The 22,392-nt window shown below is 45.2% G+C and overlaps 1 protein-coding gene across 3 annotated transcripts in view; it reads left to right on the forward strand.

Annotated features, from left to right (window-relative positions):
- Fermt2 (FERM domain containing kindlin 2) overlaps window positions 1–16,621 on the forward strand; it is an 83,447-nt gene extending 66,826 nt beyond the window's left edge. For all 3 annotated transcript variants that reach the window (XM_059273767.1, XM_059273766.1, XM_059273768.1), the window contains 9 exons: window positions 1,481–1,588; window positions 5,689–5,826; window positions 6,502–6,551; window positions 7,794–7,918; window positions 9,825–9,931; window positions 10,055–10,276; window positions 13,114–13,238; window positions 13,507–13,648; window positions 15,365–16,621. In XM_059273767.1, coding sequence (XP_059129750.1) covers window positions 1,481–1,588; window positions 5,689–5,826; window positions 6,502–6,551; window positions 7,794–7,918; window positions 9,825–9,931; window positions 10,055–10,276; window positions 13,114–13,238; window positions 13,507–13,648; window positions 15,365–15,538 — 1,191 coding nt within the window. In that variant the 3' untranslated portion in view covers window positions 15,539–16,621. The remainder of the gene's footprint in view (window positions 1–1,480; window positions 1,589–5,688; window positions 5,827–6,501; window positions 6,552–7,793; window positions 7,919–9,824; window positions 9,932–10,054; window positions 10,277–13,113; window positions 13,239–13,506; window positions 13,649–15,364) is intronic.
- The last annotated feature ends 5,771 nt before the right edge of the window (window positions 16,622–22,392 follow it).

Here is a 22,392-nt window from a genome sequence, read left to right on the forward strand (position 1 = left end):
TGCTGACCCCCAGCCATAAAATCATTTTGTTGCTACTTCATAACTGTCATTTTGCTACTGTTATGAATCATAATGTAAATACCGGTTTTCCAATGGTTGTGGACCACCCTTGTGAAAGGGTTGTCTAAACCCCACAGGGGTCAGGACCTACAGGTTGAGAACCACTAATCTAGTGTCTCATCTTTTATTCATTATGTGTGAACATAATTTTATATACATACATACATACATATATATATGTATGTATGTATATATATATGGTGTTTTTTTTTTCCGAGACAGGGTTTCTCTGTGTAGTTTTGGTCCCTGTCTTGGATCTCACTCTGTAGACCAGGCTGGCCTCGAACTCACAGAGATCCACCTGGCTCTGCCTCCCGAGTGCTGGGATTAAAGGCATGCGCCACCGCCGCCTTGCACAGTACCCATTTTTGTGGGGTTTATCATCTTTGTTTTTGAGACCAGACCTCGCTCTGCAGCCTGGGCTGGCCTAGAAACCAAGGATCCTCCTCCTTTAGCTTCCCAAGGGCCAACAGAGCAGTCATGGGCTACCACATCCTTCCTCAGGTTAGATTTCTTCCATTGAAACTGCAACAATTGTTACATGGACCTCCTTTTTTCCCTTCAATGCTAGAGATCAAATCTTCTCTCATGCTAGGCAACCCCTTCTACCTACTGGGCTACATCCCTGGGTAATTTTCTTGTCAAATTTTATGTCATTTTGAATAGAAAATTACATGTATCTATAGTCATAGCTAACACTAATAGATCTCTTCCTTTTTTAGAATTAACCATTTTGATAATAAAAAGTTGAAAAAAGTGACATACTCACTTTTTGTCATGCTTTAAGCATGAGTTTTAACTGTGTATCGTGGCACAAGCTTTGAATGGCCACACCTAAGAGGCAGAGGCAAGCAGATCTCTGAATTCAAAGTTAGTTAGTTAGTCTAGACAGCAAGTTAAGGTCAACCAAGGGCTACATAGTGAGACCTTTGTCTCAAAAAAGGTGGGGAAGGGGCACTAGAGAAGTGGATTACTGGTTAGGAGTGCTTGCAGAGGACCTGGGTTCTCAGCACCGACATGGTAGCTTACAACCATCCATAACTCTAGTTCCAGGGACCCAATAGGCACCAGGCATGCATGTAGTATACACATGTACACAAGAGCAAAACCCTCATAAAATACAATAATTTTATTTAAAAAGAGAGGCTATTTTAAGACTTATTATTTTAAAATTTAGGTGTATGTGAGCACAGGTGCCCTAGAGGCCAGAGGTATCAGAACTCCCTGGGGTCTGGAATTACAGGCAGTTCTTAGCCATCTTACATGGGTGCTAGGAACTGAACTCCATTCCTCCGCAATAGCAGTAAGGACTCTTTAACGGCTGAGCCATCTCTCCAGCCTCAAAAGTGGAGACTGAACATTGAGAAGTTTGCGGTATTGAAGTCTGTGTATTAAAGCCCGTATTTCCTTCATTCTGCAGTATGATGCTATCAGAATCAATCAGCTTTATGAGCAGGCCAAGTGGGCTCTTCTGCTGGAAGAGATTGAATGCACCGAAGAAGAGATGATGATGTTTGCAGCCTTGCAGGTAATGAAAACAGTGGATAATCCTTACTGGGAAAGAGGAGAGTGGTGTCGATGTTATACAGGCTTTTGATAGTGTTCTTTGCTATGTAGACAGTGGCATGTGGGGCTGGCAGGATGGCCCAGAAAGCAGATGCTTTCTGCCAACCATGGTACCCATGTTTGGTATTCAGGACCTACTTGGTAGAAGGAGAGAACCAACTCCCAAAAATCCTCTGAGGCTGGGCACATTGGCGCACACCTTTAGTCCTAGCCCTGGGGAGGCAGAGGCAGGTGGTTGTCTGTGAGTCTAGGGCAGCTAGGGCTGCAGAGTGAGACTTGGCTTTTCAGTGCTGTCCTCTCACCTCATGTGCACGCGCGCGCGCACACACACACACACACACACACACACACACACACACACGGCACATGCATGCACACACACATTCACACACACACGGCACATGCATGCACACACACACTCACACACACTCTCAATAAATGAACATTTTTAAACATTGAAAGTGGACATTTACGAAAGTGAAACAAAAATGTTTAGGATTAGTTCTTCTTCTTTTGGTTTTTCTAGACAGGGTTTCTCTGTGTAGCCCTGGCTGTCCTGGAACTCACTCTGTAGACCAGGCTGGCCGCAAACTCACAGAGATCCCCCTGCCTCTGCCTCCCGAGTGCTGGGATTAAAGATTGCGTCACCACAGCCCAGCTAATGATTATTTTTGTTGTTGTTTTAAAATATTTAAGAATTGGGCCTGGAGAGATGGCTCAGAGGGTAAGAGCACTGGCTGATCTTCCAGAGGTCCTGAGTTCAATTCCCAGCCACCACATGGTGGCTCACAACTATCTTTAGTGAGATCTGGTGCCCTCTTCTGGTGTGCAGCATACATGCAGGCAGAACATTGTATATATAATAAATAAATAGATCTTAAATATACAGATATATGTATTGAAGAATCAGTGATACCTTGGTTACTTTCCTGTATCTTGTGGAAAAATTAATCTTTTCCCTCCCAATGGATAGTAACTTGAAGTTAACTCAGTTTTCTCTTAGAAAAAAAGTACTAATGATATTAAATTGATGATAAGGCACATTGCACACTGGCTGTGTCAGAATAACATCTTTAAATAATGAGAGTTCAAGAGACTAGAATAAACATAAATGTTTTTACAGTATTAATTATTAAGTATAAAGCTAATGTTTCTTTAACTAGTATTTTTACAAATGTGGACCTTGGATACCACATGCTTCAGAATTATAGTGGTACTTATTAAAAAATTAATTACCCACTCCCATTACTGAAATGGCTTTAGCTAATCAGTGTTCTTAGAAGCAGTGAGGTCCACTGTCACCAGATGAAATCTTTCAGATTTTACTGTGTCTGAGTGGGGCTTTGGCAAGTATTCCTGGGCTGGGCTGGGATTCTAGTCTTCCCTAAGGTCCCAGTGCAATTGACAATCTTTAAATAGAAGCAGGAGAAGAAAGACTGGCCCTCAGTGAAGAAGCTCTCACTGTGAAGATTTTTACTTCTTTTCTCAGACACAAAAATGCTCTCAGACTTCCAAATGCACCAAAGCACCAGGAAGTTCAGTTACTTTTTTTTGTTTTGTTTTGTTTTGTTTTGTTTTGTTTTGTTTTTCGAGACAGGGTTTCTCTGTGTAGCTTTGCGCCTTTCCTGGAACTCACTTGGTAGCCCAGGCTGGCCTTGAACTCACAGAGATCCGCCTGGCTCTGCCTCCCGAGTGCTGGGATTAAAGGCGTGCACCACCACCGCCCGGCCAGGAAGTTCAGTTACAACCCAGGGTCACTGTTGGAAAGCAGAGGGCACGTGGCAAGTCCTTGCTGGTGGGCAGGCGGGTGAATTCATCAGCTATTCCAGAGAATTAACTAAGCAGCTGGTTAAGATTCTTACAGTTTCCGGGTCATTTCGACTGTCTGGAGAATTTCCTGAACTAAATCTCGGCACAGTTTCCTGGGAGTCTCCCACTTGAGTGACTCTTTAAATATATCTTTCACCCTCTGGACACAGACTCTGGCATCTTCTGGTGGAAGTTTTGCCAAAAGCAAGTACAAGTCATGTAAAATATATCTGAAAAACCATAGGTTTTAATTTTATAACAGTGTTAGTTTATCATTTTGTTGTTGTTTTGGTATTGTGCTAGGGACTGAGCCCAAAGTCTTGCACATGCTAACTCAGCGTTGTGCCACTGAGTTATATCCTAGCAGGCCTTAGATTCTATTCCCAGTAATCGAAGGGCCTCAAAGCATAGCCCTCTTGGACCATTTTAATAGATAGATAGATAGATAGATAGATAGATAGATAGATAGATAGATAGACTTGGACCATTTTAATAGATAGATAGATAGATAGATAGATAGATAGATAGATAGATAGATAGAAAGAAAGAAAGAAAGAAAGAATAAATCTATATATAATATGGGGGAGGGAGGGAGTTTTGAAGTGCAAATCCAAAAGACTGACCTACAGACTGTTGGAGCCATCTTGGTAAGAAGACGACAGACTCTTGTCCTTCCCCATGTGACCACACTGACTGGAGCTCATGTTTCTGCTCTTCACCATTGAGAAGAAAGTATGGTGAGGACCCTGTGGCCCACACATTGAGCTGCTCTGTCTCTGGGGCACCCAGATCCAAAGCAGGCTTACTCTATAGCAAAAAGAAAGAAAATAATTTGGAATAAACTGGATAAAAAAACATAAAAGTTGCAAAGTTAATAAGATGGTAACGGGGCGTTTTGTAGCAGTACCAGTCCAAGTGCTTTGAAAAATGGTGGATTTCAAGCTAAGCCATGGAGTTTTGAGCCAAGATCTCTGGGGTGACGGGGCAGGGAATGGAGGGAGAGGCCTGTGTTTTTAACCAGCTTTCCACATGATTCTTAATAGTCTCTCACCATTGAGGCCATCCCTGGCAGTCTCTGCCTGTCGTGTTCTCAGTGGTTATCACAGAAGTTTCTGTCACCGCGAAGATCTCGTGTTTGCCCACCTTGAAGGTGTAACCATTTACTACTGAGTCCAAACATTGAGTGCTCCCACAGATAGGCTTTACAGGTAAATGGATCCTTCGGAAGGTCAGAGCCTCTTCTTACGCTGTGAAAGGCAGCTAATGAGAGTTACACCAGATTCTATTGATCTCTCCACAAAATCTCTCAGACTTGACATCAAAACCTAACAGATTTTTAATATCCCGAGTCACCAAGTGCGTTTAAAAACAACTATTTTATACTTTAGAAAATTCTGTACCCAAGACCGTTTCCGGCTGTCTGACTGTACTCACACATTCTGTTCACATGTATGAACAGAGTTTCTTATTTCTAGATAGCTGAGGCTATGAAGCCCTGAAAACAGAACTGGGAAAGTGGAGCTGGCTTCCACTTCTCCTGAAGTTACAATAGCAGTACTTTTCTCCTGAGCGATTAGGACTGTGGGCCAGTGAGGGTTCGTTTTCTCCAGGGATAGAGTACAAGCGGTGAGTTCATCCCTACAGAAGTGCATGGCCTGAGCCCTCATGGGATGTGCATCTGTACAAGGCCCTGTTCTAGGCACAAGGAAATCAACCACCCAACAACAAAACAACCAAAACTCACTAGTGTAAATGTAGTAGCAGACCTATAAATCCCCTTCACACCAAGGGAGGCAGAAACAGAATACATTGTGTCTACAGGTACTGGGCTCATTTTGGATAAGTCTTTCTGAGCAGGGCTGTCACACGGATCCCAGGTGCCATGGCCCTTGCTTTTCATCCTTCCGGTTTCAGGACTCTTTGCTTACTTTGATGTGTTCAGGAGTTTTGCAGTTTGTCTGTGCTCATGTGCATGCAGTGTCTGTGGGCACCAGAAGAGGGCGCTGGATCCCCTGGACCTGCAGTTACGGAAGGCTGTGAGCTGCCGCCTGGGTGCTAGAACTCAAACCCGAGTTCACGGTTCCAGCAGCCAGTGCGGCTAGCCTCTGAGCCTCCAGCTCTCCACCCTCCTTCCCTGACGATTTGTCCTTGCAAATCAGATTCAAAAACAGCTAATGTAGAGTCAGGGAGTAATTTCATCTTAAAGTTCTGCCGCTGAACAGTCATTTCAACAGCATGTTCTTGTGGTTTCAGTATCATATCAATAAGCTGTCAATCATGACGTCAGAAAATCATTTAAACAACAGTGACAGAGACGTCGATGAAGTTGGCGCTGCCCTTTCTGACCTGGAGATCACCTTGGAAGGCGGGAAAGCATCCACAATTCTGGTGGTAAGGTGGATCTCTAGCTGATGAGTGACTTTATTTGAGGCTTGCCTGTTTGTGGGTTTTCCATTGCCGGAGAAGGCCTCTGGAAGGGGGAGAAAGTGTTCAGAGTCAGTCACGGATTTTCAGAGAAGGTTTTTGTGGTGGGAGGATCCACCCAGGGCCTGGCTCCACCCCATTCCTGAGGAAACAGCGTTACCAGCTCCTCGGGCCTCCCACACTGAAGCTGTCTAAACACTTGTTCGAGGGAAGGCGGTTCTGCAGGGGACAGCAACGTCAAGTTGTGTTAGGTAGTCTGCTTAATTGATACACTAAAGAAGGAGAAGGAGCCGCACAATAGCTTAAAAGCTGCTTATTTTTAAAGCTAAAGAATGAGTTCTTGCCGAAGACATTTTTCTTAGTGCATCATGATTTACAGTATTTCCATGTGTGGCTGTAAACCATTTTGGCTGTATTTAGAAGCAAGAATACATTCTTGGGAGTTGTACAGATGTCATTTTGTTCAAATTCTTATCAACTTTGTATAATTGAAAATGCCTTTGTAACAAGACCATGTAATATGATCATATCATTTATGTCTTTAACAGCTGTATTTTGAATACTAAATAAGCAGTTTTTAAAATCAGATACCAAACTAAATTTAAAAGATTAAGAAAAATATTATTTTAATTCTTTACCTAGGGTGACATTACTTCAATTCCAGAACTCGCTGACTATATTAAAGTTTTCAAGTAAGTACAAAAGTGGGAGAGATTTCAAATGTCAGTAAGAGCTGTCAGTTTTATAGTCATGTTCACATTTAAGTTTACAGTAACTTTGTCAATTATTTGTAAAATAAATCTGTAAGATTTACCAATTAGATGAACACTAAAAATTAAGATATTCATGTTCACTAAACTAAAACCACAATAATCATTGTTTTATTTGATCTTAAAATCATCGAGACTGGGGGCTGGAGAGATGGCTCCGTGGTTAAGAGCACTGACTGCTCTTCCAAAGGTCATGAGTTCAGTTCCCAGCAACCACATGGTGGCTCACAACCACCTGTAATGAGATCTGGTGCCCTCTTCTGGCCTGCAGGGACACATGCAGGCAGAATGCTCTATACATAATAAATAAACCTTAAAAAATACATATTAAAAAAATCATCGAGGCTGATTGTATCATAGTTGGTGGTAGTGGCTGGCCCCACTGTGCTTCGTGAAAAGTGGCAAACGGTGTCCTGTGAATGCCAGTGTTATGTCCTTGCTCAGAGCTCCAGACTCCATTGGCTTATGTTCATGTGCTGCTGGACCCTTTCCTGTAAGGTCTCAGTAAATTTTTCTAGACTTTTAAGCAGTCTATTTGTAATCCTCAAAATTGAGAGCTGAGCAGTTGAGATGGAGATGTGGTGCCGACTGTCTGCTTTCCTACTGTATGCTCTGGGAAACCATTGCGGTCTAGAGTTTCCCAAGGCTGAAAATACTATAGCTCACAGTCTGGAACGCTTCTGCGGTAAGGGCGAGATTTCAAAAGTCTATATCTAGCCTCTTCCTTTTCCATGCTTTCCGGCTGCCTGTGCCTTGTTCTGTGTGTGACTCTGGTGTGGTGTGTGTGTCCATGTCAGGCTGACTCCTCTCTCACGGCAATCATGCCCAGTACATCACATGACGCAGAAGCCTCAGCAGCAGTAGTGCTGTGGACACCACTCACTGCCTCTGCAGAGTGTGGGTGGACATGGACCTTTCCACAGGGACACCTTTAAGTGAGAAGTGTGGGGCTGTGGGCCCTCTACCTCCTCGCCGTTTGGACTCCCGGTCTCCTGGAGTGGACTGAGGAGGAGAGCACACCAGGAAAAAACTGGCCAAAGGCAGACGATTGCAGCCCTGTAAAGTTGGCCTCGTGTTTTTCAGCACTGAGACATTTAACTACTAAAACAGCCCTGACCAAGGTACTTCAGAGTGGTTTTTGTCTCAATTCTGTTTGCTATCCAGGCCTAAAAAGCTGACTTTGAAAGGGTACAAGCAGTACTGGTGCACATTCAAAGACACGTCCATCTCCTGCTATAAGAGCCGAGAAGAGTCCAGTGGTACACCTGCTCACCAGATGAACCTCAAAGGTAGGGGAGCCTCATGGGACCTGTCAGTCCGGTATTCAATAAACTTCACTTGGTGGGGGGCACTTCACGCTCTCTTTACGCCTTTGGGGTCTTTGCGGTGATTTTGATTCTCCAGTTTGTTATTCAGTTACGTGTGGATAATTTGTTGTGATCTCTGGGCAGACCCGAGCTCAAGTACACCACGTTTACCTCACTCGGCAAGTGCATTTGTGATGTCTTTTTTTTCTCATCTTGAGCATCAGGAACATTCGGGTCCCTCACCTGCAGCCTCGTGGGTCTCACGTCTGTATTTCTTGTCTCGCCCTTCATCATTGGCAGGCATCCTGCTTGCTCTTCATGCCTGTTTGCCCAGTCTCCCTCTTCCTCATCCAGTTCTTCTCTCTTTACTTTGCTCTGCCCAGCTCCTGAGGCAAGCCCAGGATGGCCCTGTTAGGTGTCTAGCCTCCAGCTGGAGTTTCCTGTTGCCTTGTCCTCTTGAAAGTGGGCTGAGAAGTAGGAGCTGGAACTTGAGGCATGGGCCTACTCACTGAGCACCTGCAGCCTGGGCCACTCTTCAGTGAGGGCTCAGCTGGTAGCTCTGCTTCTTTATTGATTGTTTTTAAAGCTTCATCTCATCTTTAAGTGTGCGTGTGTGTATGCAGTGGCCTGAGTAGTCTAGAAGAGGGTATCAGATCCACCGGAGCTGGAATAAGAGGCAGCTGTGAGTTGGGACCTGAACTCTGTCCTTCTTTAACCGCTGAGCCAGGCCTCCTCCAGACACTAGCTGCATCTTCTATTCGTTCAGGCTTATAGCTGGAGCTAGAGCTTCGTTTACCATTTCGGTGGCCTCTGTCGCTTCTTCGTTTCTTTCTCCTGGCTCAGGTGAAGGAAGGAGATTGACTCCCCATCTGGGGACCAGGAGTGGCGTCCAGTGGTGGAGTGTGTGTCTGCTGTCGCCCCCAGCACCTTTTGGAAGTCACCGCCACTTTGGGCGGTGACAGTTTAGAAGGGAGTGTGGGAAGGTGGTGGTGATACAGAGTTGCTGCTGTGTGTCCTTCCGTGAGGGTGTGAGTGTCATGGTGTAAATGGGGTCTGGCTCAAGATGTAAGGAGGGATAGAGTTCACTTGTGAAGCATGTGCTGGGAATGTGCGAGAGGCCCTGGGTTCCATCTGAACACCCAAGTAAATCAAATAAATCTGCAGGAGGCCTGCAGAGCAGAGACTGTGCGTGTGTGCGTGCCTGCGCTGGCTGGTGGGAAGAGCCTTCCAAGCAGATACTCCATGCTGGTGCGGTTGGGCAGAAAAGGCGATATATATGGAGGTTGGAATAGAACAGGGTTTAGGGAGAGAATAGCTAAAATGTCGAGAATGGGTCAAGGGAAATCTGTGCTAAATCCTCATGAATGGTAAATGCATGAATGGTAAATGCAACCACTTAGCATGGTTAGCTGTAATACGAGAAGAAAAGACTGCCTAGTTCAGGTTTTGATGGTTTTTTAAGGGCTAGTTACAGAGTTACTAACTCTAAATCACCTCGAGAACCCAGTCAGATTGTGTCTGTTTTAATTTTACTATACAACTTACCCCTTGTTTGCTTCTACAAAAGGACTGTTTGTATGTAGTAGTGTTCCTGGAAAGAAGAGATAACTCTTTACGTAAAGTACCCTTTCCTTTACTAATTTAAACATTACTTGGAGGCCAAGGCGACCGTTTGGATTCTTATAGTTCATGAATGTCTGTATTTCTGAATCCTTGGCTCTAGATTGTCATTTGAGTACCAAAGCTACATCAAGTGACCTCCTACCGTATGGAGGTGCTCTTAAAATGCTGTGGCAGAATTCACCATAGTAAGACATCACAAAATGAGGCTATTTTATTGACTCAGGATTTCCTTTGTGCACTTTTACAATTAAACTTATTATTACAGGATGTGAAGTTACCCCAGATGTAAACATTTCAGGCCAAAAATTTAACATCAAACTCCTAATTCCGGTTGCAGAGGGCATGAACGAAATTTGGCTTCGTTGTGATAGTGTAAGTTTTCCAATTAAACCTCACTTTTCTCTGACTCCCATGTGAGTTGGCCAGCTGTCCTACATTCTGTACCTAGGTCCCGAGCACTGTGTGGCTTCATCCCTCAGCGTTTCTTTTCAACAGGAGAAGCAGTACGCACACTGGATGGCGGCCTGCAGATTAGCTTCCAAAGGCAAGACCATGGCAGACAGTTCTTACAACTTAGAGGTTCAGAACATTCTCTCCTTCCTGAAGATGCAGCATCTGAACCCAGATCCCCAGCTGATCCCAGAGCAGATCACAACCGACATCAACCCCGAGTGTCTGGTGTCCCCTCGCTACCTAAAAAAGTATAAGAACAAACAGGTATTTCCTTGTACTTAATTTGCCGGCTTTCTAATTGTGTGCACATGCTTTAAATGCGGTTTCTCCTCTTAAATGAACGCTGCCAGCTTTGGTAGAATGTAAAACAGGAAATGGGGGCGTAGGTCAGTTTAAACTGGTTGTTATTCTTGTATAAAGTTAATAGGGTAGACTCTGGGGAGCAGCGCCCAGAGCTTGTTTACTCTACACAACCCACGGAGAGCTCTCTCCAAGGACCTTCAAGAACTGAAATGGCCTGATTCTTTGGTTCCCTATGGAAACAGGACAAAAAAGCCCAGTCAGCACTTTCCCCAAAGTATCTTTGAAACTTGTGTTTGCTGAGGTAGATTAACCAGCTTTTAGAAATACAATGTTATGTGGTAAAGATAGTTAGTTGTCCATCACTGTCTTAACACTAACAGAATCTAACAAAATCTTACAGAGTTACAAAGTTTGATGAATTTTAACTTAAAATTCATGGCCTTTGTCCACTCTCTTTGGAATTCCTGTCCTGGAAATTAATTCCATAAAAGGTTTGCTATTCAGGAAAATGGCACTTTGGTACATCACGAAAGGTCCTTTGAAGGGGAATTTGACCGGAGAGCCCCCAGAATTCTCTACACTAAACAGCACGCCATAAAAGGACAGACTTCAGATTGGATGAGGGAGCAGAGAAGACCTCTAAAATAAACAAATCATTTTTATCGACTTTCGTTTTTATCTTTAAGGGATCACTTTAAAACATTAAAATCCAAATTAAACAGAACATTACCTTCCTTAAATTTAAGCATAGCTTTATTAAATGAAACCTAAACAGTTTCGCTTTCCACAAAGATGTTCAGAGCTTTAGTCAGGAATGGTCTGTCTCTGCGGTTCAGAGGCGAGGCCGAGTCAGCGACAGGGACATTGTTTATCCCTGGCTGTGGGAGTGAGTGGTGAGGAATGGCGGAAGTGCCGCCCCGGGAGCCTTGTGGAATGCAGTTCAGTCAGGAAGGCAAGGAAGGAGCCACTGGCCTGCTTCTTACTCACTGACGAGCTGGGTGCCAAGAGGCTAGTTTCTGTAGATGATTTCTTCAAATGATTTCAGACCTTGGTGGTTTTATTAATGCCAGGTGTCCAGAGGTGATCGTTTTCTGTCTTGAGTTGTAAACAAACAAACAAAAAAAAAATCCTCCGTTCTGTGTCCAGTGTCAGGAAGGCAGTGTGTGGCTGTGGTTAAGGACCTTTCCGGAGCTATGGTCTCACTGAGTCAAACACACAGACCTTTTCAGCCCCTCCTTCTCTAAGTAGGCCCTCAGCCTCGTCCCCTGAAGGTCCGGCCCTACCCTACCAAGTGCTCACAGGCACGAGACCCTTCCACGACACAGGACTCATCAGCATAGCCTTGACACTCAATCTGCTTTTCTTCCCCAAATTATGCATATTTTAGCTAAACTTACCAGGATTCTTTTGAGTATGAGGTTTTAACTGTAAATAGAAGAGTTATCCTGTCGTCCCAAACTGGAAAGACATCATGCATATGTGGCCACAGCTCCCAGCGCCCTGTTTGCCAAACTTTTATTTCTCCTTCCAGGACAAAGGATGCAAAAAGCAGATGGTAATTGAGGGGCTGCTGTCTTTCGGTGCAAATTAAGGAATAGTGTGGCCGCGTGTTCATGTGCGCCCTTAGCGCCCTGCTGAGGAGTGGTACATGCATTGTGCCGTCTGACTAAATCTGAGAAAGCTGTCATGGCCTTTGAGTAGTGGTTTTTATTTTGCTACTAAAATAATTAGCTTTGCCCTCACTGTCAGAACCGGCACATGAGGGGAGAAAGAGATCTGCCCCTTCTCGCTTTCTTCTGCGAGCCTCCACCTTTATTCTGAGTGGCACTTACGTGTGCAGTGTGGCACGTCTCTGTTCTGTGTGGCCAGTACCGCTGCCGCCTCCATGTCCTCATCCTCATTCCTTCGTTGGCTTGGTTTCCACCCGAGTGCTCTTCCTCTGCATGGTTTTCCGCTGGAGTTTTGGGTTGCAGGTACCACAGGCTTTTCTTTGCTTCATTGCTGTTTTCCTGATCTCCTCTTGTTTTGTTTTTCTTTCTTTCTTTCTTTCTGCTCCCTTTTTCTTTCCTCGCATTGCCATCTGCAGCCAGGCTATGTAAGAGATTTGGTAAGTTCTCCACATTTACAAAGAGAGAAATTCAACAGTGTAGGGCTCCTACCCAACCCCTTACCCCTGCCATGGGACAATTCACCCTAGAATGAATGTAGGTAAATGATTCTGTTTGATTGCCATGGAAACGTGGAAGACACTCACTATTTCTCCGTGTTCAGGTCTCGAAACTGAGCCCTAGCCCTATTGTTTCTGAACTTCAGCCAGCATCTGTATATGGATTTGAATGTATTGTCTTGTCCTTGCTCACCAATGTCTGCTCACTTGGAACATTTCTCAGCCCTGGCAGTCATACACTAGACTCCTAATAATGCTTCTTGTGTGATACATAAAAACTGAAATTAACAATGTTACTTTCTTGAAATTCCCAAATAAAGCTTTAGATAATTTTTAATTAAAATTCAATATGATTTGATGGGGCACATAATTAAATTTTTATCTTGTTAAAATCTTGGTTCAAGCTGGGCATTGGTGGCACACCGCCTTTAATCCCAGTACTTGGGAGGCAGAGCCAGGCGGATCTCTGTGAGTTCAAGGCCAGCCTGGTCTGCAGAGCGAGATCCAGGACAGGCACCAAAACTACACAGAGAAACCCTGTCTCGAAGAAAAAAAAAAAAGAAAGAAAGAAAAAAATCTCGGTCCAATCACAAAAGATATAATTATCTAATTAATACTTAATCATGTTTAGATAACAGCAAGAATCTTGGAGGCCCATCAGAATGTAGCCCAGATGAGTCTGATTGAAGCCAAGATGAGATTCATTCAAGCGTGGCAGTCTCTGCCTGAGTTCGGCATCACACACTTCATCGCGAGGTCAGTGTGCCGCCGTGATCTGCGCATGTTGTCTACTTCATGGACTTAGAGCTTAAACTCTGAAAGGAAAACTGCTTAGACACACTAACCTCTTTCTTCTACACCAAAACTTTAAAAAGTGGTATTTCCTAGGCTTTCCATTTTCTCATTAACAGCTCACAATATTGCATATTTATCTTTACTTACAGTAGTTCAGTTTTGAGGGTTGGAGAAAATCCACCCTCTCCCACCTCACCCCCTTCTGAGGAGTTTTTCTTCAATATTACAGATTTCAAGGCGGCAAGAGAGAAGAACTTATTGGGATTGCATACAACAGGTTGATTCGGATGGACGCCAGCACGGGAGATGCCATCAAAACATGGCGGTTCAGCAACATGAAGCAGTGGAATGTCAACTGGGAGATCAAAATGGTAAGCCAGTGCTCGCGTTAGAACAGCTGAGGTGTTCAGTGGGTCTGGATTTGGTCCGCAGCACTCAAGAAGAACAAAGAGGGAGAGCCTTGTAAATTCTGGAGATCGGGTTATGTGAGGTGATTTGGCTCTGGTATCTGATAACCCCATTTTTTTTTTAAAAAGATTTATTTATTATGTATACAGAAGAGGGTGCCAGATCTCATTACAGATGGTTGTGAGCCACCATGTGGGTGCTGGGAATTGAACTCAGGACCTCTGGAAGAGGAGTCGGTGCTATTAACCTCTGAGCCATCTCTCCAGCCCCTGATAACCCCATTAACTACTAGGGCCGATTTGGCTTGTCTGGCTAGTGAGTTCTGGTGTCCCCCTTCACCTCTCATACTTCTTGGTGGGAGAAGAAAGCCTTCCTTCTGCCAAGGGTATACGAGCAGCTGTGCTCCCATGCTAGAACCTTCAAACAAGCTTTCAAAGGCCACCGTTGGGTAGGTAGCCAAGCTTCCAAGACTCCAGCCTCGTCCAAATGAGGCCCTGCACAGGGTGTCTCCATTTGTTCACAAAGGAATAGGAGTAGAGAGCTGGTTCAGCAGCGAAGAGCACTTGCTGTTCTCTTCCAAAGGACCTGGGTTCAATTCCCAGCACCCATATGGAGTTTCACAACCCACCTATGACTCCAGTTCCGGGAGATCTGATGCCCTCTTCTGGCCTCACAGATACATCTGCAGACAAAACACCTGTACACATAAAACTTAAAAAAAAAAAAAAAATAGAGCCTGGGGATAGCTAGCTCAGGTAGAGGGAGAGTGCTTGCCTGGTTCCTGAAGCCCTGGGTGTGGAGCATACCTGTCATCTGGACACTTGGAAGAAGCAGAGGTGCAAGGTCATCTCCAGCTACATGGCAAGTTAGAGGCCAGCCTGGGCTATGGGAGACTGCCTAATAATATGAATTGTAAAAGAAAGAATCTTTAGGATTAAAGTATAGACCATATGGTTGTTACTCATTTTTCACTTAAACTTACCTATTTCATAATCTATCTGTAATAGCTAATTTTTCTTCTCATAGTAGCAGTCAGAGTTTGTGTCCTGTGCCTCTTTGGGCCAGGCATGACACTAGATGTTTGCATTTAGACTCCTCTCGAGCCTCGTCACAGCCTTCTAAAGCAGGTTGCCTGTACTTCAGTCCCTTTTAGGAGCCTAAGGTGTGGTTATTGTCCACTTAGTGACTGGCTCAGCATTCAAACGGTTGTTTCTGGTCTCTAAGACCTGGTGCATGCACCGCTGTAGCCACTACGGTGCCCTTTCCCTTGTTACATGGACATCGTATAAAACAGTCTTACTGTTTAGCTTGGCACATTGGATATGTTGTATCAGTTGCTGTCAGAAAAACCCATCTTTCTGAAATATTTCAACATGATACCTAAAGGTTAAATACTGGAGCAAATGTTAAGTAAAACACAGGAAGTAGATTTTCTCCCAGGACCTGAAGAGAGAGACGTTCTCATTAATTGCATTACCAGAGACCACTTGGGAACTTGATGGCTTAAATCCCTTGAGACTGAACTAAAGGAATGGGGGAGGGGATGATACGCCTCTTTTATTGTTTTGGCACACAGACACCGCTGCTGTTCCTGTATAACAGTCCGGGGAGTGGCAGCCTACGAAGTGAACTTCCAGAAGTTCCCTGGGGATACTGACGGTTCTTTGTCTCTGTTGCAGGTCACTGTGGAGTTTGCAGATGAGGTCCGGTTGTCCTTCATCTGTACTGAAGTAGACTGCAAGGTGGTCCATGAATTCATTGGTGGTTACATATTTCTCTCGACTCGTGCGAAAGACCAAAATGAGAGTTTAGATGAGGAGATGTTCTACAAACTCACCAGCGGTTGGGTGTGAATAGGAAGAGGATGTAATGAAACTCCACGGCCATAACACTATTTAACTTTAAAGCTGTTGTTTCTTATATGCTGCTTAATAAAGTAAGCTTGAAATGTACCATTTTATCATGAAAACTCTTTGCCTTATCAGACCGGTTAATGTGTGCACTAACAAGCACGGTTATTAATCTGCTACCGTGATGCAGTATGTGCTCTGTGGAACACCGAATGTTCCTCAGGGCCACGGATTGAAATCTGAAGTAGTGGGCGAATCAGGAACCAGCTGTCACTGATTGACACTAGCCAAACTAAGAAACAAGCCATCTACTACCAAGTTACCCAGGGCATAACCTATACGAGTCTATTTATCATGTGTAATGCATGTGTTTAATGTATGTTTAATTTGATGCCCTCTTTGAAATACCCACTTCTGGTAGCCAGTTAGCCCCCTCTCCTAATGTAAAATCAGGTCTGTAGTAGATGCCTGGTATTCAGTGACGTCATTGACCTTGAAGGAAACGCTGTTGATCTGTTGTGCCTGGCTGGGTTTGTCCTTGAATAAGCATGTTGTACATTGTTTTGTGTTTATTTTTACACCATACTGTATTACAACACTCTTAGTATTCACCAGCATATTCACTATCTGCCTAAAATATGCAACCTTTGTGTTACAATATGAAGTAAAGTTCTATGAAGTATGCATTTTGTGTAACTAATGTACAAACACAAATTTTATAAAATTGTACAGTTTTTTTAAAAACTATTCACAACTAGGAAATGGCTTAAATGTAGCATCCTTGCATTAATTAAATGCTTTTAAAGTGTATAATTAATATGCAGTTTCGGTATCTGCTAAATTAAGAATGCCTTCGTGATGGTCATGACTTGCCACGATGTCCTTAACTCTAACGCCTGGACTGGCTGTGTCCGGTCTGCTGCGCTGTTACAATCTGTATTGGTGCTAGTTAGGAAACTCCTAGCTCACGAGCCCAGAGGGCGCCAGGGAGGGATGGACTTAACAGTATTGTCCAATAATCCATGATTTAAAGACTGTATAAATGCATTTTATTTTAAATAAAAGCAAACCCTTTTATTTAACGTTTTCTCTTTGTACTTCTGATCTCTCAACACCACGCACATCTTGTGTTGTTGGAACGGCCCCTGGTGCTAGGCCGTGACCCAGATGGAGAGCTTCTGTTCTCTGAGGTACATTCTTCTTGTTGTCCTTCAGTTAGACTCCAGACTTTGAATTGCGTGCCTTCCCGAAGCCCTGTCCTCCCGCCGCTTTCTCCTTAGGCAGCCTTACAGCTTTCTTGTCTGTGCTGGTGAGGCTGCCATATCCCCCGTCCTGACTCCTTCCCCCCACCCGTGCACCTTGGTAGGCCTGTTTCAGAATACAAGAGCCCTTTCCCATTTTTAAAGATAAGATAATCCGTATGTCGTCACTTACTAAAAGCCTTCAAATAGACTTAGGTTGAGGCCACACTGGAGTCCTTCTCACGTCACTGCTCACACAGAGAGCACCTGGGCCCACTGCCCTGCCTGCTCTTCGTTCTAAGGATTGTGACCTGTGGGACAAAAGCCCAAGTCCCCACCGGTCTCCTCAGGTATGCTGAGGTGGGGGATCTCCCAGGCGCCCTTTCGTCCTTAAGCAGTCTGGGCAGCCTCCTTCTCTAGACCAGCGGCTCTCACCCTTCCTAACGCTGAGACCCTTAATCCAGTTCCTCACATTGTGCCGACCCCAACCATAAGATGACTTTTGGTGCTACTTCATAACTGTAGTTTTGTTACTATTAGGAATCGTAATGTAAAGATCTGTGTTTTCTGATGGTCTTAGGCGACCCCTGTGAAAGGATCGGTCGACTCCCAAGTGGGTCGTGACCCACAGGTTGAGAACGGACTGCTGCTGTAGACACTTCACCACCCCATGGGCCGTATTGTCCCCCCAGGCCTCACCTGCTCTTCGCCTGTCTGAATCTGTATCTGCGTCTAGAAATTTTGTAGTTTGTAGCTTTCCTTCCGTAAATCCTTCTAAGTTGCCTTGGAGCCAAGCATGTTCTTGGCCTTCCCTAACCTGCCAGCTGTATTCAATGGATGCTAAGGCTGATTCAGTGATGCTAAAGCTACAGCCTGGCCCAGGCTCCTATCCCTCTGTCTCGTTATGTGGAAAGCAAGCCATTTTGAGCCCCAGAGAAGCCTGTGGTCGGCAGCCTCACACAAGAGAGACGCCTTGCAAGAACACTGGCTAGGACCCCCAGAAACATACATCTGAGTTTCTGTTCCCTGTGATTCAAGTTCACTAGGGCACAGGAACAGGGACTAACCAAACGCTACCCAAATCTTGTTCTCAGTCAAATGGCTAGGGGCCTGTTAGACACTCCTGATGAGGTAATGTCAGCTCTGCACTATTCCTTTGTAGCCTTGAAAGAAAGACTTTCGTAATTCTTGACTCTCCAATGTCACACACTTCCCAAAGACAAAGACAAGGCAGACCCTTTCCAAGTTGTTTAGCTGTGATTTATGTCTTCTTAAAAGGTTTTAAGCCAGGCAGTAGTGACACACACCTTTTGTCCCAGCACTCGAAGGCAGAGGCAGGTGGATCTCTGAGTTTGAGGCCAGCCTGGGCTACAGAGCAAGTTCCAGGACAGCCAGTGCTTCACAGGGAAACCCTGCCTAGAAAAAAAAAAAAAAAGAGTTTAAAATTAGCAGTGATAAAGAAGGATTCGGCCAGCCTGGGTTCCTGACCCTTAGCTAAAAGACAAGGTGTTCAGTGTTTTAGAGTCAACACTAGCAATAGTGAACGCAATAGTGAAGCTTTTTTTTTTCAACTTCTCAAGTGCTCTATCAAGTCACTTGAAACATGGGAACATCCTTAGCAGGAGAGAGCTTTCTGAATCCATCCCTTTGATTCACGTCATCACGTATCAGGACTGCCTGTCCAGAGCGCGTGACGTGCACCACCACCACCCACACTGGCCGCTGTGCCGGCTCCTCTGTAGCCGTGGAGCCACAGCACCAAGACAAGGAGAGCTGGCCTGCTCTGTGGGTAGAGACCTAAAAAGCTGGTGTAGGAGAAACGGACCCAGTTTTTATTCTGCAGAAGAATCGCCAGTGCCCTTTACACAGCAATTCAGGAAGCTGTTCCTTCCCAGGAGCTCCAGGCTGCTCAGTGAATTAACTGAGTCTTTATCTGTTTGAACTGATTTGGTTTGGCAGCCGAAGAAGCAGCGGGGGGGGGGGGGGGGGGGGGGGGGGGGGGGGAACCAACAGGAAATGGGACATCGGGGTGAGGGCAGTGAAATTCTCAGTGGATTGCAGAGCCACCCAGAACAGGAAACAGACACCAGGAGCTTATCTAGTGGCCTTATTTCCCACTGTGAAGAAGAGGCAGCTGCTCTGCTTCATTAAACAATACAGAGTTTCCCAGGCTGGGCTCACACATGTCAAGTGCCCTGTTGTTCTCATAGTAGACTCACTCCCATTGAGCTTGCCTTTTGTTGTTTGTGCCTGGGCCTAAGTATTACTAAAAATTACAAGCACTTAAAAATAATTTGAGACCGTTATTTCATGAGATCTAATTATAGTCTCCTGTGGCTTCACCGGTCAGGCATTATTCATATTACTGCACCGGGAACCGATCCAAGTTCAATGTTAATTAGATTTGTGATTTCGGACGGCACAGTCAACCAAACAAGTTGAAAGCCATGTCCGAATCAATGTGGCAGATGCGCGGAAAGAAATCATGGAGCGGAGAATTCTGACCTCAGGTTCCTGAGCTTCCAAGTCACATCCACGCCGAATCCTACTCATAGGGGAGCACATCCACGCCGAATCCTACTCATAGGGGAGCACATCCACGCCGAATCCTACTCATAGGGGAGCACATCCACGCCGAATCCTACTCAAAGCTACACAGCCAGCCTCTCAGCTGCTTGCCTAATTACAAACAGCGCTCAGAACACTTGGAAGAGCCAAAATGCTCCTGAGAAATCATGGCAGAGAGGACCAGGTTTGCCAAATAGCAGGTCACATGAAGCCCTCCTGAAGGAGGGCAGTGGGAGAAAGGACTAAATGAGAACAAAGCACAGAACATGGGTACAAAAGTACCATAATGACACCCCCAGTTTCAATAAGTTGTATCTAAATTAAAAAGTTAGAAGTTTACAAAACAAAGCTGGTGCACATCTTACACGACTTTCTACACACACACACCCCAAGACAGGGTTTCTCTGTGTAGCTTTGGTGCCTGTCCTGGATCTCATTCTGTAGACCAGGCTGGCCTCGAACTCACAGAGATCCACCTGGCTCTGCCTCCCGAGTGCTGGGATTAAAGGCATGCGCCACTGCCACCTGGCTTCTTGCACAGCTTTTGAGCCCAGCACCCCAACACGCAGAGGCCAGCCTGATCTACAATAATGAGTTCCAGGGCTACACAGTGAGAACCTGACTCAAACAAGAGCCAAGAGCATGGCGTTGGCACAGGATGATTGAAACACTGAAGAGTCAAGACTTGGAAACGTGCAGAGGGACTACTTGTTTCTGAGAGCATCACAAAAGATGTCCCCAAAGGGCTTGGACCACAACCTCATCTTGTTACGCCGTTATCCCGATCAGTTCCAGGTGGATTGAGGACTAAATTCAACCAGCAAAATGATCTCGTGGTCTGACTGAAAGAATATTGGTATAAGATGCTGTGAGACAGTACACAGTGCAAGATAACTACATTGTAAGGCACACTGAACTATTGAGTAGAAGGCCGAAAAGGGGGAGTGGTGGTAGTGGTGATGGGTTTGAAGCCAGCTTGGGCTACATAGGAAAACCTTGTCTTAAAAAGAAATAAAATGTGGGGAAGGTATTGTAACAAAAAGGATGAGTACCCAGTCTATAAACATGTAAGTACACATGTCTGTGCTCACACAGACCAATCCAAAAGGAAATGGTCAAAATCCTAAGATATAGTCCCTTCACAACAGTGGAAGCCTAAAATGAAAAACCACCCAACTTCATAGTATCCTGGAAAATGGGCACTTTATGAAGTGTCGAGGACTGAACCAACCCAGAGGATCTTGTGTATCAGACACATGCTCTACCACTCAACTCCATGCCCAGTGCCACCAGTTGGAGCCTCTTGCCTATCATTAGTAACATAGTTAAGAGCTAACAGTGTCAGGCATTGCTGGGATAACAAAGATATTTATTGGTGCCATTATAAATTACAGCATCACCAGAGGCATATGTCATCACCTAGTAAAATCTCCCATGCATCCAAGGATCTCGAAACTCCATTATTAGGAACGCTTGCATCTGGAGAAACAAACTGCCTACTCACGCCCACCAGGAACCACGCTCCAGGACGTGCAGAGCTGTACAGTGGCACAGGTCTATAATCCCATCTGCTCCTGAAGCTGAGGCAGGAGAATCACAATGCCAGCCTGAACAAATTAGTCAGACCTCGTGTTGAAAAGTCAAAAGAGGGCTGGGAAACCTGTGTGTAAGTGTGTAACTGGCACCTGGGATGTAGAGACACAGGGATCAGGAGCTCACGCCCAGCCTGGGCTACCTAGGAGTCTCTTCCCCACCCCTAAAAAAAAGGAAGGAAGGAAAGACAAAGAGCAAACTGGCAATGTAGTTCAGTGGAAGAGTGCTTGCTTAACACGCAGAGTCCTGTGTTCAGTGTCTAACCCTGAAGAGGAAAACAACAACAAAAATCACAGAGCTCACCATATAAAGTAGCAACAACTTGGAAACAAAGATATGTAACAGTGGAATGAAGAATGACATGTGCCAGCCTGCAGAAAACATAATATGGTTAGCTTTTAAACACGCAGGATTTCAAAGTTTGAAACAAATGGAAAGTGGCAGATGTTTGTCACTGAGGACAATGTGCTTTCCACTTTCCAATATTATTGAGAAGGAGGGGACGAACACACAAGGTCCTCCCCTTCTACCCATGTGTGGATTCCAGAATCTAAGGTTCTTAGACTCGGGTGACAAGCCCATCACCCCACTACACCGTCTTGACAGCCTCCAAACTGTACTGAAAGACATTTTAGTTCTGATGTCCCATATGAAACAGAGTGGTACTGAGTCACCAAAGGCCAGGGGGAGGGAGTGACTCTCAGCAGCAGCCACTCTGCTTGCTCCGGGATGCCTTTTTCCAGTTCTGGCTTCTGCTGCCAAGTGAATCCCTCACCGGTGGGCTACCTGACTGCTGAGGTTGAAGAAGAGAACAAGCTAATAGGCCCGGGACTGGGGGTTCAGTTCCCAAGGTCCAGTTGACCTTGCTTCATGCTCACAGGCTATACCAAGACCCCACGAAAATCACAGACCAGCAGGACAGGCGGAACAGTGCTGCCGACTTCATTGGGAAACCAAGCTCAGAGCTTGCCTCGGCTTACAAACAGTGGCCTTCTTCCCAAGCGCTTGGGGAAATCAGCACAAGCCTGCCCAAACCACCTAAGCCATAGCTGAGAAATCACTAAAACTGCTGATATCTCCTCTTGCAGCCTCTTAACACAGACTGGGGGGCCCGAGCTAGAAAATGGAACTGAATTCCTGCCATGCTTGCTGTATGGTGGATGGGGCCCAGCCTGGCAGCTGACCTCTTTCATATGCCCCAAATTCTCCCCGTGAAGGTCTTTAAAAAGGAAACTGGACAGATGTCTCCTTTCATCTTCACTACTGAGACAACGTGGTAGAACGGATGGACGACCAAGTGCTTTCCGGTTTGGTTTTTGTTTAGGCAGACAACATGGATCCGGCAGCCCTTCCTCCAACTCTAAGAACTGCTGCAGGTCAAATCGTGCTGATCTCTGAACAAAAGTGATTTCTAAACCTAGCAAGTGTGGTTAGAAGCCCCCTCCCCCTTTGATA

The sequence above is a fragment of the Peromyscus eremicus genome, chromosome 9 (assembly GCF_949786415.1).
Source record: "Peromyscus eremicus chromosome 9, PerEre_H2_v1, whole genome shotgun sequence".
Taxonomy (NCBI): Eukaryota; Metazoa; Chordata; class Mammalia; order Rodentia; family Cricetidae; genus Peromyscus; species Peromyscus eremicus.